A 16,886-nucleotide genomic window follows, 5' to 3' on the forward strand; every position below is an offset into this window, starting at 1 on the left:
GGTACCAGGTATCTTACTTATGGGATGGGGGCTTCTCACATAGACTGAGAAAAATCAGGCTATGGAGGTATATTTGTTTGCTAGGACTGTCATAATAAAATATCACAGACTGGGTGGCTTAAACAATAGAAATTTATTTTCTCACAGTTCTGGAGCCTTGAAGCCCAAGATCAAGGTGTCAGCAGGCCTCTGCCTTTGGTTTGCAGATAGCCACCTTCTCCACTGTGTCCTCACAGGGCCTTTTCCCTCTGAGCACACATCCCTGCTGTCTCTTCCTCTTCTTTTTTTTTTTTTTGTGGTATGCGGGCCTCTCACTGTTGTGGCCTCTCCTGTTGCGGAGCACAGGCTCCGGACGCACAGACTTAGCAGCCATGGCTCACGGGCCCAGCCGCTCCACGGCATGTGGGATCTTCCCCGGACTGGGGCACGAACCCGTGTCCCCTGCATCGGCAGGCAGACTCTCAACCACTGCGCCACCAGGGAAGCCCTCTTCCTCTTCTTATAAGGAATTAGGGCCCCTTGTGACCTCATTTAACCTAATTATCTCTTTAAAGACCCTATCTCCAAACATAGTCACTTTGGGGTTAAGGGATTAGGGCTTCGACATATGAGTTTTAAGATAGTCCCTAAGAGTCCATAACAGGAGGATATAAAGAAAGACACTGCAAAGATTTGGAAGGTTTTTTTCTTCAGGCTTCCAACCAAGTGGTAACTATCACATGGTGTAGATGGCAGAGAATGGGGCTGGAGGCATCTGCTGGGCTTCTGCCACCCAGGATCCCAATTTGATTTCTCTTTCCACTTACCCTATTTCTTCTTTACCCTTTCCTGAGGTGGTAGTTTGCCACCTGTGTGAAACCAACACAGTCCCTTACTCCATTTCCAGGGCAAAGAATGTTTTTGGTAATGTGCAGAGTGAATTAACCAAGATGAGGTGTAGTATGGGCAGTTGGATGGAGTGGGGTAGGGTGTGGTCTAGTTTTAAGGGGTTATTTCTCTTTATCACTCTACACCTTTGTTCCCTTCTGTTTTAAGTCCTTTCCATGCCCCAGTGCTTTGCTCCTTCCTTTAGGGTGTAGTCAGCTTCTCTATCTGGGGATTGATCTGTTGGGTCAGTCTGTTTATCTTCACTCTGTTCCTGCACTGAATGAGGCACAAACAGGGATCTCACACAGAGAAGAGAAATGAAAGTGATCCTTTTACGGGGAGGTGGGGGGAGTGGGGGGGGGCGGGAGGAACTAAACTAAAATAACATTTTAGTTTCAGGAACTGGAGAAAATGGAAGGTCAAAGATTCTTGGTGATGGTGGGGTAGGTATTTAAATAGGAGAACAACTATGTTGTGGTCTAGAGAGAATGAGAAATTTCAGTTGAGAGGGCAGGAATAAAATAGGTTTCCTGCCTAAAAAGTCCTAAGAGGCTGAGCCTCCTTCTATAAAAGTTGCCATTGGGAGTCACTATCTCGAGATATCTTCCCACTCCATAAGCCAATACTTAGTGACTTAGAAACTACCACTTCCATTCTTCAGTTTCCTTGATATTGAGCATGGAAGATGGGTGTGTTACTACATGTGTGCCTGGACATGGGAGTACCTCAGAACTTCAAAGAGGGGTGAGAAGAAGATAGAAAAAGGGTAATAAGGCAGTAATGAGCTATAATCACCCTAAAGTTGATAATTGTTCGGTTCCTGACTACAGGAACCCTACAAGTACAGAATAAAACATAGTTCCAGCTTTGTAAAATGTGGAGACTGGGGAGCAGTGACTAGAAAAGGTAAGAATAGTGTTGTGCACTATTCTTTCTGTAATGATTGAAATGTTTCTGTGCTTTGCAATGTGCTAGCCACTAGCCACATGTAGCTTTTGAGCAGTTTAAATGTGGTTAGTATAACTAAGAACTGAATTTTTATTTTTTATTTTATCTCTTAATTTTATTAAATTGAAATAGCCATATTTGGCTAGTGGCTTCTGTTTTAAACAATGCAGGATTAGAGTTGCTGTTGATGGGCTGGGCATACCTCTAGTTTTTGTTCTGATCCAATTCATGGTTAGGTCTAGAGAAATCAAGAAGAAAAAGAGACAAAGGGGAAAAATAATAATAGTCAATATTTACTGTGTACTTACTATAATTCCAGGCACTTATCTAAACATTTAACTGGCATTTTATATAATCCTTGCAACAAGAGTAAGTACTATTATTATCACCATTTTACAGATGAGAAAACTGAGGCATAATGAGATTTTTTTTTAATTGCTTTGGATCACAAGCTGGTAGGTAAGGGGTGGAGATGGAATTCATTCACAGGTAGTTTGATTAGAGTCCACTCATTTACACTACACAGATTCAGGAATGAGGTGGCAAGGAGTGCCTGGGGCCATAGTTCCCAAACTCTGTGCCAAGGGGCAAATTCACAGGAGTACTGTGGGATATTTAAATTTTTTTAAGGGAAACACAGCAATATTTGACATCTCTTGTATACTATGAGAACTGCTAGCTCAAGGTAGTTCACAATTTGAACATTAGATTGTGCTACATCGGGACTTCCCTGGTGGCGCAGGGGACACGGGTTGGAGCCCTGCTCTGGGAAGACCCCACGTGCTGCGGAGCAGCAAAGCCTGTGCGCCACAACTACTGAGCCCACGTGCCACAACCACTGAAGCCCAAGCACCTAGAGCCCATGCCCCGCAACGAGAGAAGCCACCGCAATGAGAAGCCCACGCACCTCAAGGAAGAGTAGCCCCAGCTCACCGCAACTAGAGAAAGCCCACGCGCAGCAACAAAGACCCAATGCAGCCAAAAATAAATAAATAAATTTATAAAAAATAAAAAAAGACTTGCTACATTCCTTTGATGACAAAATATCTTTGCAAAGCTGGCTTTTAGGAGGTCGTCTGATAAAAAAGTAAGTACTGTGTGGAAATCAGCCCGGAACAGGAAATGTGGGTAGTAGTGCTGGACTGCAAGGTTTGAGAAGTTGGGCAGTGCCCAACAGGCACACACATTCCATTAGTAACTATTTGTGCTTATTTAAGAAAAAAACAAAAAATATTTTTTCTTTCAACTTGTCTGTATTATTTTTTTCAAATGGTTACTAAGCTGTTAGGCACCAGCTACCTAAAAAGCAAAACTCTTAGGTATTTCTTTTGACCTAGGGGTGCTGTGAAAAATTTTCTGAGTTCCTAAGTGCGCTATAAATTAAGAAACTGGGAACCTCTGGACTGGGGTATTGCAAAGAGATCAAAATGGACTGTGGACGCTTGGCTTGAGATGGCCTAAAGAGAAATAATAGACATTTAATAGACATTTCATATATATTATGATCATTAAGTATTTTACACACACACACACACACACACACACACACATACACACACACACATATACAGACACACACAGAACGCCTAAATCTGTACCCTTTAAAGGTAAAAATCCTGTGAGGAAAGCAATGAGAGATGCAAACAAACCAAGGTTAGAGGTAGGATGGGACCCAAGGGCTTGATGCAGTCTGGAACCTGGGCCCTTCTGTTGGACAGACCACTAAGATGTGTCCTGAGGAGGCCTGCTAGGCCTCATAGGGTAACTCATAGGGCCATTGGTGAATCCGAGATTAAAAAGATTGGGGGTCCAAATGATTGTTCAGAAGCTTGGTTGCTGACCTTGAATTCAGAATAAAGTCTATTGTGTGGTTCTGAAGGTTATGTGACCCTGGCCAAGGTGCAGTCTGGTAACCTGTCCTTGCCTGTCATATAGCAGTACATTTCTTTGGTGCCCAAAATGTTTATATATTCTGTATGTTCCTCCCTACATGACATAGGAGAAACACTACAGAAGATTGAGCCTTGTCCCTCAGTTTTCCTTTTGTAGATATATTGAAGATCATCTACACTTACTTTAGACAGAGTCCATTAAAATTAATTAAGGGAATTCCCTGGTGGTCCAATGGTTAGGACTTAGTGGTTTCACTGACGAGGGTCAGGGAACTAGGATCCCACTAGCCTCCCCGCAAGGCCAAAAAAAAAAAAATTAATTGATTAAGTTTGTGCTTTCTTAGATGTAATTATGTTCTACTCTTGTTTTTTGTGTAAACTTGATTGGATTTGAGGTGTTTAAAAAGGAACTTTCAGGGCTTCTCTGGTGGCGCAGTGGTTGGGAGTCCGCCTACGGATGCAGGGGATGCCGGTTCGTGCCCCGGTCCTGGAAGATCCCACATGCCGGGAGCGGCTGGGCCTGTGAGCCATCCCCACTGGGCCTGCGCGTCGGGAGCCTGTGCTCCGTGGCGGGAGAGGCCACAGCAGTGAGAGACCCGCGTACCGCAAAAAAAAACAAAACAAACAAACAAAAAAACTTTCAGCAATCAAATATTGATACATATTACCCTTGGGCTGATTTTTACTTATGACTGAACTTACCCATCATTCAAAATCATGCTTTCAGTGTCTCAATTGTACAGAGTCACATTACTAAGGTGAAACTTTACCTTTAGATCACCCTATTGTTACCTTTGCTAAAATTACTGGATGAATAAGGATAATAATAATAATCCAATAATGACAGTAGAATAAACCGTTCATTTGGCACTGTGCTCAGTTCTTTATATATGTTATTTTTGTGTTTACATATATTGTCATTACTCTTGTGTCCCTAACACTAGAACAGTTCTGGTACATAGTTGATGCTCAATAAGTATTTGTTACATGAATGAGATAGAAACGGGGCTGGGAAACAGTGGTTTGGGTCATGATGTTGGCTAACACAGCAAGCAGGAAAGGTTAGAGGTCAGGAGGGTGGAAATAGGTGGAGGATTCCAATAGCTAAGCAAGGACAATTTGTGATTTGATGTGAATTTGGTTAAAATTATAAAAGTGGAGGCAGAAAATAGCTAAATTCTTACAAAGACATTATGCTGCGTAGTTCTGTTACAGGAATTTTCATTTTGGGGAAGAATCCTTCTGTAATTATCTGAATTCCTTGGATCGAGTATCGTGTAAATCAAGGGTCTGTCTGCATTTCCCCATCCCATCCCCACCCTATCCCCATCCTTTGTCTGTGTCAAGGATCCAGGAATTGTGTGTGTGTGTTTTCCAATAAAACTTTATTATAGGTTACAATTCTTTGTAAATACTACTGTTTCTTATTTATATAACAATTTTTTTAGATATCCATAATAATGAGTAAAGAATGTATGGAAGTAAGTATTCTATGAATAACTTATAATTTGGGGAATACTGGGGAAATTCCTGGAAATTCCTATTTCTCATTCCCAAATCCCAAAGCTTAATATCTACAGGGAATTTGGAAACACCTGGAGAAGGGGATTTGCTGCATCCTCCTGCGAGGATCCCGGGATACTTACCCGCAGAAATTTGTCTTCTCCTCATCTGGGCCTGGATTTAGACCCCTTATATGTTCTCCCATATCCTGTAACCTCCAGAGCAGCATTATTGCTAGAGTCGACACTTTTTCCTTTGCCCAGGAAGCAACTCAGACACAGGCTCACTTAATTTTATTCTGGATTTGCACCACGTAAGGTTTAAATTTTTCTCTGTTCAAATATCTCATGATTTGCTGTAGACACAACCAGGAATGGGGTTTCAGGTAGATGGTTCGGGGGCTCTCCTCCCGACTCCTACCCTCTTCCCTCATAGGCTTCCGTGCCGGAAAATCCGTACCTGCAGTTAAAAATGGGTGCAGCGGCGAAATGCTGGATGCTCCTACCCCTCCCCCGCTTTGGGTAGGGTGAGGATCGAGAAAGGTACTGCAGCTGGGAAGACCTCAGATTAGGTTGACACCCTAGCCTCCGGCGATTGAGTCGGGGCGTGTCACCATGGAGACGGGGCCGGTCGCGTACTCGCCTGCCATTGGCTGGGACTCCTGAGCTGGGGATATAAGCCAGCGCGTTGCAAACAATGCGCTGTGTGGATCGTACCCGGTGACTGGCGGTAGCTTAGCTCAGTGGAGTAGGTCTGAGCGGAGAAGGGCAAACTGATCGAGAGGGCGTCGGCGGGACCATGGACGACGGGTGAGGCGGGTACCAGGCCCAGGGAACCCCGTAGGCCCCTGGGGAGGGGAAATGGCTGTCATCGAGAACTGGAAACCCAGCACTCTGGGCCCCGAGGGGGCCAGGAGAGGGAACGAGCGCCCCGGGGATGCAGAAAGGCCTGGCTCGGAGCCCAGTATCAGGGGCAAGGCGGCAGAGCAGTGGGGCGGCCAGCGCTGGCAGGGGCGCGCGCGGGAATCGAGCAGGGGTGGCGCCACCAGAGCAGGAAGGGGACAGGTTAGTAGACCGTAGACGACTCGCCAAAGAAGCCGGTGTGTGTGCGTGCACGCACGCGTTGCGATGTGAATGTAGAGGGAGCGTACTCCCCCACCCACATACAGAGAAGGTCTTTTCAACCCACGTGCTCGTCACAGATTCCCATTCTAGAGTCTAGGTAAAGCCGCGAGGTACTTTTGGCGTCCATATCTGGAGTTCCTCCTTCAGAGGAGAGATTGCTCACGTCCCTCGACAACGCCTCTCTTTCCTCCAAGGTGGAGTTTCAATTAAGTTGGGGATGTCGTCTCCAAGGAGAGAAGGAAATTCTTATTCACTGAACTGAGCAACAGATCCTCCCCCCGCTTCACCTTTGAAAACGCTTATTTCGGCTTTGGTCCTTGAAGTCCCAGCCCAAGTCTCCAGCAGTAGGGATCAAAGTGGCTTTTGGGTGCCCAGGGATTCAGGGCATTCTTGGGAGACTGCTGGCCAATGAGGAAGTCCTGTAAGCTGTGGCTAGATGTGCTGGGTGGCCAGGGCTTCACACATATTTCATTTCCTTGGCGCCTCTTGGGGATGCTATTTGATTCACTTTTACCATCTCACCGCTTCTCTCTTCATCATTCTATGACCCCGGTTCTATTGCCCCGACCCGGTCCCTTACCCAGCTACTTCCCTGAGGGTAGCCCGGTGTATTGTAAAGACAGCACTTTTGAAGAAAGAGGTTTCCTCTGGAGGCTTGGTTAGTTGTGTTCAGCTCTATCACACCTCAGTCGTCGTTTCCTCCCCTGCCCCGTCCCTTCTCCTTGTTTTTTCCAGCTAGGTATGAGAGAACTGTACTGGAATTGTGAGAAAAATTCCCAGTTGATTCTTGGGGATGTCTGGGTTCTGCATAAGCGTATGCCTGTAGGTCTCTGAAGGGCAAAGGACCTTGGACCTTGATGAAGAGAAGGAAAGATGGGAGAAGGCAGGGAGGAAACACGGGCAGGGGGGGAAAGTTGTAAAAGAGGTTCAGGTGCTGTGGACCTGAACCATGATTTATGGAGTCAAAGGTCTTTGGAGCTTGTTAGTAAATTTTAAATTCATTTTCAAACTGAGCCTGTTAGATAAGTGAGGCCGATTACATTCCCTTGCTTTACATTAGAGGAAAGAATTTGAAGCACAAGTTACCTGCCTAATAAAGACAAAATTGGGACTAGAATCCCTGTTGAGTTCTGCTTCCTCAAGACCAGAATTCTGAAACCTGGTTTTTGAATCAGAATTACCTGAGGCACTTTTGTAAGAAATAGCGATTCTGGGGTCTCTCCCCATTCTGTAGGGGTGGGCTCCAGAGTCTAGTTTTCACAAGCAGCTGCTGAGAAACTTATGCAGTCAGTTCTGCTCCAGCTGTTGACAACCAAAGTTGTGGCCTGGGTTTGCTTTTTTGTGCAGTAGCTTGTCTAGCTCCTTGGCCCACTTCTCTGTCCCCTGTCACCTTAGTACCTCAGTCAGCCTTTCTACGCTGAAGGTCATTAGTTTATGATACCCTTGGGATGGAAGTGAAACTCACCTTGGTTTTCCTTTTTTTCCTAGATTCAAGTATGAAGATTATCAGAACACTGCAAAATGGCTTTTGTCTCACACCAAACACCGACCTCAAGTGGCGGTGATCTGTGGTTCTGGGTTAGGAGGTCTGAGTGACAGATTAACTCAGGCCCAGATCTTTGACTACAGTGAAATACCGAACTTTCCCAAAAGTACAGGTGCTGGCAAGGGGGAGGAGGGATAGGACTGAGGGATATTGATGGGATTCTGATGGGAGGGCAATGCTTCTACACCCTGGCTATCCTCTATAGCATTTGACTAGAGTCAACTGTTGTAACAGAGGGAAAAACCCACCAAGAATCAGAATGACTTTAGAAGGAAATTCCCCCAGTAGAAACGTTTTAGTAGGGCATGTTTATGTCAATGTTACTGTATGATGACATATTTCCTGTGCTTTAATGACTCAGCTCCCTAAAGCTCTACAACACTTCCCCTGCACACTCTTTCCCCATACACACTATGGTCACCATATCCTCATACACCTCTCTCATTTCTTTCAGTCTGTAGCCTAAGTGGAAAGAGCAGTGCCTGTAAGCTCCCAGACAAAGTCAGGCCTTCCCTGTCCCATGTGTTCCTGCCATTCCCAATCTCCCCAGCTCTAACTCCAGTCCTAGGGTAAGGCACACACTGGTGCACAGCAACAAATGAACACACAGACTGCCACGTGCTTGCAGACAAATACCCAGGTGATAAATGAATACACAAGACTTGATTCACACTGACCCTTTGGAGGGGGAAAGGGCCCCCTATGCACAGTGGAGTTCTGAGGATAGTGTATCCAGCATCCTGATAGCAGCCAAAAGCTCTAAGGCTGGGCTTCCGTGGTGGTCCAGTGGCTAAGACTCCACACTTCCACTGCAACGGCGTGGGTTCAGTCCCTGGTCAGGGAAGTTCCGCATGCTGAGGATGAGGCTTAGAGAAGGGCCAGGTGAAATAGGGCCAAGTAAAGGACAAGAGTAGTTTATTTGGTTTACTTATTAATTTCTCAGATAACTAGCTTCTGTTGGTTTATTTATTAATTTTTCAGATTCTACTTTCCTTCCTCTTTCCCTGGAGAGTTAAGAGTTTTAACAGATATTTTTCATGCCCTTTGGAGCAAGACTGGGAGACCAGAGCAGGGAGGTGGGGATGGGGTTGGAGAAGGAAATATTAAAAAGTGAGAGAAGGGAGTGCAAAGTTTTCTAAGAGAGATAGTAGTGACTCTGGCTCCACCTGCCATTCCTACCTGCAGTGAGAAGGGCACTGCACTAACTAAGTGGATTAATTTTTTAAAACTTTATCAATTTACTTTTTATACTTTATTTGGGTTTCCCTAACTGTGTCACCTCTGCTCTACTACTGGCAATTTTTTAAAAAATAAATTTATTTTACTTATTTATTTATTGGCTGTGTCAGGTCTTTGTTGCTGCGTGTGGGCTTCGTCGCAGTGTGCCGGCTTCTCATTGCGGTGGCTTCTCTTGTTGCGGAGCACGGGCTCTAGGCGCAAGGGCTTCAGTAGTTGTGGCGCGTGGGCTCTAGAGCGCAGACTCAGTAGTTGTGGCTCGCGGGCTCTAGAGTGCAGGCTCAGTAGCTGTGGCTCACGGGCTTAGCTGCTCCGTGGCATGTGGGATCTTCCCGGACCAGGGCTTGAACCCATGTCCCCTGCATTGGCAGGCGGATTCTTAACCACTGCGCCACCAGGGAAGCCCTGTAATTTTTTTATAAGCTCCTCAATCTCTGAGTATCCCTCAACTCTCCCTCTTTGTTTTGGTCCCTCTCCCAGACCATCCATTCTCTAAGGGATAGGTCAGCCATGTCCATTAAAGGAGAAATGTTAGATGAGAGAAATGGTAATAATGGTTACTGTGTCTGTGTGGAGAGTTATCTTTGCACTCCCATGCCCCTGCATGCCCCATTCAGGGTACGTATTCCCACAGGATTGTTTTGTGGGTCACAAAGGAGACTTGTATGGGTCCAACCTCAGCCCCTTTCCTTGTTCCTAGCCTCCTTAGGAAGCTAGAATATACCATGAGCTCCCTCTCAGGAGGGAGGAAGCATATAGTTTAGTTAGGGTATTAGGGATACAGATTTTGAGAGTTTTGGAAATTTTGGAAAAGAGGTCTATAATTACGACACTCACTGCATTCATTATTACTCATTCTATTTTTTATTCTTTTATTCTCTTACAGTATGGCTTTCTCATTCTTTTGAAATTTCTTTAAAAAGAAACTGATGTGTGTTCACATTGAACATCCTCACCCCCATAGCTCTAATCTCAGCATGTACTTATATCTAAGTTTATGATTAGTTTCTATCTCCCCCACCAGACTTAAACTTTCTGAGAGTGGAGATGATAATGTTTTCTTTTGATTAAGTATACCCTCACCTGTTGAGCACAGTGAGTTGGCTCAGAGTAGGTACTCAGTGGATATGTGTTGTATGAAAGCATCTGTCCATGCATTTCCCTTTCTTTTTTGTGTACAGTGCCAGGTCATGCTGGCCGACTGGTGTTTGGGATCTTGAATGGCAGAGGCTGTGTGATGATGCAGGGCAGGTTCCACATGTATGAAGGCTACCCGCTCTGGAAGGTAAATCAGGGACACAAACCTGATTGGGTCTGGACGAAGGGGGAGAGAGCTCTCCTATTTTATTACCTAACTACGCAGGCAAAGTAGATTTTTGGTCCCCTTCTTTCTCGTCTTTTATGCTGTATCATGTTTATCTGCATGGGTGGATTGGTGACATTTTAAAGAACACTCTCTGATCTTTTATCTTTTGCTTCTAAGGTGACATTCCCAGTGAGGGTTTTCCATCTTCTGGGTGTGGACACTCTAGTGGTCACCAATGCAGCTGGAGGGCTCAACCCCGAATTTGAGGTTGGAGATATCATGCTGATCCGCGATCACATCAATCTACCTGGTTTCTGCGGTGAGAACCCTCTCAGAGGGCCCAATGATGAAAGGTAGCTATCCTGCTCCTTTTTGTATAGATGGGTAGGCTCTAAGGACTTGTCTGGGAGTTGGGAGAGCGCTTACTCTATTCCATTAATCTGAGATAATCCAACCTGTGCCCTAGGTTTGGAGTTCGTTTCCCTGCCATGTCTGATGCCTACGACCGGGATATGAGGCAGAAGGCTCACAGTACCTGGAAACAAATGGGAGAGCAGAGAGAGTTACGGGAAGGAACCTATGTGATGGTGGCAGGCCCCAGCTTTGAGACTGTGGCAGAGTGTTGTCTGCTGCAGAAGCTGGGAGCAGATGCTGTTGGTGAGGAGGGGAACTTGGCTGGAGGCTTGAAGAGGGAGGGTTCTGGCAAAATAAGATGGAAAAGAGAAAAAGATTATAGACCTAGATGATAAACTGAAAGAGGGCCTGACTTAAGGGAAGATTGAATTAAACTGACTTGAAAGGTGGTGGAAGGTTTGCATCGTAGCATCAACTCACCACCCACCACCAAGGGCTCTAACCACTGTAATGCTAATGAGCGGTCCATAATTTGATGACTGTTTCTGATTATTTTAACAAATATCATTATAGCCACCTTCTATACCCTTTGGCTGGAAGATAGAATTGTATCATTAGAACTGACTTTAGAATGACCACAAACAGATAGAAATTTCTATTTATAAGAGATGTGCAAGGCCCTCTGAGGCCCGACTCTTTTAGGCAATACAGAACAGCCTAAGCTTGACACGAATTTAGCTGTTTCTTTGGATGTTTTCTTGATGCTAAATTGTCAACGAGGTGATTAATGGAGGTGAGGCTAAAGGGTGAGGAAAAGAGTCATTTGCAGATCCTGACAGTTGGTTTCCCTCTTTCTCCACATCAGGCATGAGCACAGTACCAGAAGTTATAGTTGCAAGGCACTGTGGACTTCGAGTCTTTGGCTTCTCCCTCATCACTAACAAGGTCATCTTGGATTATGAAAGCCAGGAGAAGGCCAATCACAAGGAAGTACTAGAGGCCGGGAAGCAAGTTGCGCAGAAATTGGAGCAATTTGTCTCCATTCTTATGGCTAGCATTCCACTGCCTGACAATGCCAGTTAACCAGCCCTGGAGTGGTCTGGCATCTCCCTTCTGGGATCCAAGGAGCTGCTACCTACTTTGGCCTCTTGCTGGAGTCACGTGCCTCTGCCCTTAGGTAGTGGCAGAAAGGAGTGTCACCTGCCCTGCTTCTCCCAGCAGACCTTTCTGATACAGAGTGCTCTTCTGCTCAGCTGTCATCACAAAATGATTTCCACCCCTATTCCTCTTCAAGAGCCCAAGGCCTACCACACATCCAGGGATTTGACTTGGGGCTGTCGAACTCAGCCTAGTAGCTACTGCTAGCTTTTTGAGATGATCCTCTTACATTCCTGGGGGCTCAGCTCTGCTCCTCAAAGCACTGGAGACCACACAAGGAACAGCCTCTTCCTTTTGGAGTTTTATACTATCATATTTTGAGAATAAAGAGAAAGATGAAATAATTTCTTTATTTTTGTGTTATTTGGGATAAGGGTGGGGCACAGGCCAAGACTGGCATGAAACCAATCATGAGACCACATGTCTTGTGGTTTGACTCTCTGCCTCTCAGACAGCTGAGAATTGAGGTAGATGGTATGTGAATGCAGGAAAGGATGGAGGAAAGGCAAAGAGGTGAAAGACAGTGTTAGAAGATAAGGAAGGACTGTACATGATGGCCACTTCCCTCAGATCAGTCTTGCCTCTGTCCTTTTGCTTTCTGGTTGTTTCTCTCTCTGTCAGCTCTCATGAATATCTGAATTCGTTCACTGATCTCAGCTTATGTTCCATAGTTGCCACATCCTTGGTAAGCCCTAATTGTATTTCTTGTTGGTTTCCTTCGGTTCCCCCCCACCGCCGCCGCTAACCTCTGCCATAGTTCGTGACACCCATACATTCTGTCACTCCATTCCGACAGTGCAGTGGCAAATACCCCTTTCTCTGCTGCCGGCAGCTCCACTGCTGATTAGCGTCCTGCCAGCCCCTGTGAAGTTGACTCATACTCTGGCCTCTTCTCTTGGAGCACTTCCTTGCCTCCTATTGCTTTCTTCCTGGGTGTTAGTTTTCCTTTTCACCATTCTTGGTCAGAACCTCCCTGTGACAGGAGTCTAGGCATTACCTTTTGTTGGCCCATTGCACTGCTGGCGCTTATCAACTTGCATTCAGCTGGCTGGCACGTTTGAAAATCATACTATCCCCACCCACTCAGGCCTGTTTGCCTTTCGACAGCGGGTAGAGCTGGATGACTCTACAACAGCGGTAACATTTCAGTTAGTAGTATAACATGGAAGAGGTGGGTTTCCCTGGTGGCGCAGTGGTTGAGAATCCGCCTGCTGATGTAGGGGACGCTGGTTCGTGCCCTAGTCCGGGAAGATCCCACATGCCGCGGAGCGGCTGGGCCCGTGAGCCATGCCCGCTGAGCCTGCGCGTCCGGAGCCTGTGCTCCGCAACGGGAGAGGCCACAACAGTGAGAGGCCCGCGTACCGCATAAAAAAAAACCAAAACATGGAAGAGGCATTTTGGCAGGAAAGCTTTCGAAAACTTTCAAATCATCTTTTGTTTGCTACCTGACCTACCTAGCTGAGCCCAGCACAAAGAAAAGGTATCCTGAAGTGGCCCTGTAACTACTCTTCTTTTCATCCGTTCTTTGTACCTTCATCCACCTCTAAAACTGTACCTGGCAATCTGCTAGCATCTGTCATTTGTCTCTAAGAGAGCTGGTGTAGAGGGAAGGACTGTGCATCCTTTAGATACATACACATCACAGTAACTTGTTCATCTGATGAGATGCTTATAGACATTTGTTAAATTTATTTTTTTAATTGAAATATAGTTGATGTACAATATTCTATGTTATAGATGTACAATATAGTGATTCACAGTTACATTTCTTTTTAATCAAGTTATTGAATATTTCTGTATAACACTCTTAGCCTAATAAAATGTTAAATTGAGAATATAAAAATGGTCTTTCCCTCTCAAGGGCCCTACAGTCTTAACAGATACACATTTGTAAAGCTATTAATTGTTCATATAAGGCAGTATAAAATAGGTACAAGTCACATGTTATGCGAGTCCAAAGGATGAACTGATTATAAGTATACACTGGACTTTGAGATGGGTTATTGAGAGAAAGGTTGTTTAACTTTGAGCTTAGTCTTCAAGGATGAAAGGGAGGAAGGATTTCACATCAGGGTGAGCCGAAGCACTCACAATGTTTGTGGGTCATTGTCACAACAGGTGTGACTGGAACAGAAGACATGGAGACATAGCAGATGGGTACTTGGGGGTTAGAGGAGGGCTGCATTTGGTGCTTGGCTTTCTTACCCTGGATCTGCTTCTTGGTGAGATGGATCAGGAATCAGAATGGTGTCATCTGAGACTTGAGTGGAATATTTAAGGGCATTTCTACCTTTTTAGATTTAGAAGGTATCTTGTATTTCATAATAGAATACTAGATTAATGAAGAAGATTATGCATTTGATGTCCTAATTCAAGAGTCTAATTCCTTAGGTCTAAGCACAAAAATTAGGACTCACCTACTTTATACAAGTATATATTACTATATTCATGTTAGGGCATTAAATATACCCCCATGGTGACAGAAAACAAAATTATATATTCTTTATAGTACAAAGTAAGCTATGACAAGGAAAGTAGCTACAGGCAAGTAATAGTCATTTTTAAAAAAATATTTATTTGTCTGCTCCGAGTCTTAGTTGCGGCACACGGGATATTTAGTTACGATGTGCGGGATCTCTAGTTACGGCATGCAGGATCTAGTTCCCTGACCAGGTAGCGAACCGGGCCCCCCGCGTTGGGAGCATGGAGTCTTAACCACTGGACCACGAAGGAAGTCCCTAGTCATTTAATTATAGATAATAATTATTAATTCTAAACTCACTAGAATTCTAGTTTCAAGGTGGGTATGGGCTGGGGAGGAAAAACATGACCACACAGTGTCTTCAATATTTTTAGAAAACAGCTTTACTGAGATATAATTCACATAAAATAAAATTCACCCATTTAAAGTGTGTAATTCAAAGATTTTTAGTATGTTCACAGATAAGTACAATCAATCGTCATCAGAGTCAATTTTAGAACACTTCCATCACCTCCAAAGGAAACCTGTACCTTTTAGCTGTCACTGTACACTCCACCCCCACTCCCACCCTCCCTGGCCCTAAACAACCACTAATCGACTTTCTGCTCTGTAGAGTGAACTATTTTGGGCTTTCATATGAATAGAATCATATATGGAATGATGTGGACTTTGTGACTGGCTTCTTTCACTTAGCATAATGTTTTCAAGGTTCATCTAAGTTGTAACGTGTATCAGTACTTCCTTCCTTTTTATAACCAACTAATATTCCCTTGTATGGCTACACCACATTTGGTTTATCAAGTATTTTCAGTTTCAAAATGCCAACGAACCCAGCCCAAAATGAATGTATCAATTGAGGTGTGCAAAAGAATAAAAACACAAAGTCAGGGAGATAGGTCTTGGGGGGGGCGCCTACAGAAGGGTAGTTCTCGAAAAAAAACTCTCCCGAGGGGCCTACAGAATGCCGAAAAAATGGGTTCAGTTTCTTGAGCCTCATCATATGTGTCAAAACACACTTACCCCATCAAGTCATGTTCTCTTCCCTGACCCTATCATGGTCATCTTTACCTACATCAGTAATGTTACTAGGACTTCCCTGGTGGCACAGTGGTTAAAAATCTGCCTGCTAATGCAGGGGACACAGGTTCAAGCCCTGGTCCAAGAAGATCCCACATGCTGCAGAGCAACTAAGTCCATGCGCCACAACTACTGAGTCTGCGCGCTAGAGCCCCCGAGCCACAACCACTGAGCTCACGTGCCACAGTTACTGAAGCCTATGCACCTAGAGCCCGTGCTCTGCAGCAAGAAAAGCCACCACAATGAGAAGCCTGCGCACCGCAACGAAAAGTAGCCTCCAGCTCGCCACAACTAGAGAAAACCCGGGCACAGCAACAAAGACCCAACACAGCCAAAAATAAATAAGTAAATTTATTAAAAAAAAATAATGTTACTGGGCTTTCCTGGTGGCGCAGTGGTTGGGAGTCTGCCTGCCGATGCAGGGGACACTGGTTCGTGCCCCGGTCCGGGAAGATTCCACATGCCGAGGAGTAGCTGCGCCCGTGAGCCATGGCCGCTGAGCCTGCGCGTCCGGAGCCTGTTGCTCCACAACGGGAGAGGCCACAACTGTGAGAGGCCCGCGTACCGAAAAAAAAAAAAAAAAAAAAAAAAACAAATGGTACTAATCATGTATTTTGTATAGAACATTGTCTTAAAAACCATAATATAAATTGGTAATAAGACAAAGTGCTTTCAGTCTAGACAAGGGACAGGATATATGCATAAAAAAGGAAAAACAAGGTTGAATTAGTGGTACCCTCTATGCCTATTTTAGTCTTTTTGTGTATTATATTGTCATTGTTTAGAAAAATTGTTTTTGAAAGAGGAATACAATAATGTGTGAAAAGTAGTACATGCTAGGTGCCAATGATAACGTGCTACAGAGGATGGGGAATGGGTAAAGGATTGGTAGGACTCAAGTTAGGCTTTATAGGAAAGAGAGGTGAGGAGGATATAGCTGAAAGCACTACATGCAGGCCAATTCAGGAATGTCTAATATAACAGACTGGAAAGGTTAAAATGAAGAAATCATGAATGCAAGCAGTTGGAGATAAGGTGGAGAGGGGCTAGATTGTTTAGAGCTCTGATCTCAGGCTAAGGAGTGCGAATCTTATTCTCTAGGCAAGTGGCCAGCTTTTTAACTAAGGACTGATGGGAAAATCACACTGTAGTATTTTGATGGATTAAAGCCTAACCAGAAGTAGGAAGGCTTCCGACTTCTCCGGTGGCGCAGTGGTTAAGAATCCACCTGCCAGGGCTTCCCTGGTGGCGTAGTGGTTAAGAATCCACCTACCAATGCAGGGAACACGGGTTCGAGCCCTGGTCCAGGAAGATCCCAGATTCCGCGGAGCGGCTGGGCCCGTGAGCCATGGCCGCTGAGCTTGCGCGTCCAGAGCCTGTGCTCCGCAACGGG

General features: G+C 45.0%; 1 protein-coding gene and 2 long non-coding RNA genes across 4 annotated transcripts in view; all 3 read left to right on the plus strand.

Annotated features, from left to right (window-relative positions):
• The window catches only part of LOC125963408 (uncharacterized), a 500,580-nt gene extending 486,803 nt beyond the window's left edge, over positions 1–13,777 (plus strand). The window contains exon 2 of the long non-coding RNA XR_007475356.1: positions 13,287–13,777. This is a non-coding gene — a long non-coding RNA (uncharacterized LOC125963408). The remainder of the gene's footprint in view (positions 1–13,286) is intronic.
• LOC125963410 (uncharacterized) lies at positions 1,459–2,833 on the plus strand. The gene is made up of 2 exons (XR_007475359.1): positions 1,459–1,773; positions 2,524–2,833. It is a non-coding gene; the product is annotated as an uncharacterized LOC125963410 (long non-coding RNA).
• Positions 5,861–12,278, plus strand: PNP (purine nucleoside phosphorylase). 2 transcript variants are annotated; one of them, XM_033435907.2, is made up of 6 exons: positions 5,861–6,019; positions 7,823–7,986; positions 10,298–10,401; positions 10,600–10,775; positions 10,889–11,079; positions 11,642–12,278. In XM_033435907.2, exons 1-6 carry the CDS (start codon positions 6,009–6,011, stop codon positions 11,857–11,859), a joined length of 864 nt encoding a protein of 287 aa, XP_033291798.1. In that variant the 5' UTR covers positions 5,861–6,008; the 3' UTR covers positions 11,860–12,278. The 2 variants fall into 2 exon arrangements, with proteins under 2 accessions (XP_033291798.1, XP_004274111.1); XM_004274063.3 differs by having other exon boundaries at positions 7,823–7,992; positions 11,642–12,243.
• Positions 13,778–16,886: the final 3,109 nt, after the last annotated feature.

The sequence above is a fragment of the Orcinus orca genome, chromosome 2, assembly GCF_937001465.1.
Source record: "Orcinus orca chromosome 2, mOrcOrc1.1, whole genome shotgun sequence".
Taxonomy (NCBI): domain Eukaryota; kingdom Metazoa; phylum Chordata; class Mammalia; order Artiodactyla; family Delphinidae; genus Orcinus; species Orcinus orca.

What these genes read in the sequence shown, in the direction of transcription:
- PNP (XM_004274063.3), top strand. An exon ending in AAGGCTACCCGCTCTGGAAG is followed by an intron (nt 10,402 to 10,599) that starts GTAAATCAGGGA and finishes TTTGCTTCTAAG; the next exon opens with GTGACATTCCCAGTGAGGGT. An exon ending in GCTGGGAGCAGATGCTGTTG is followed by an intron (nt 11,080 to 11,641) that starts GTGAGGAGGGGA and finishes TCTCCACATCAG; the next exon opens with GCATGAGCACAGTACCAGAA.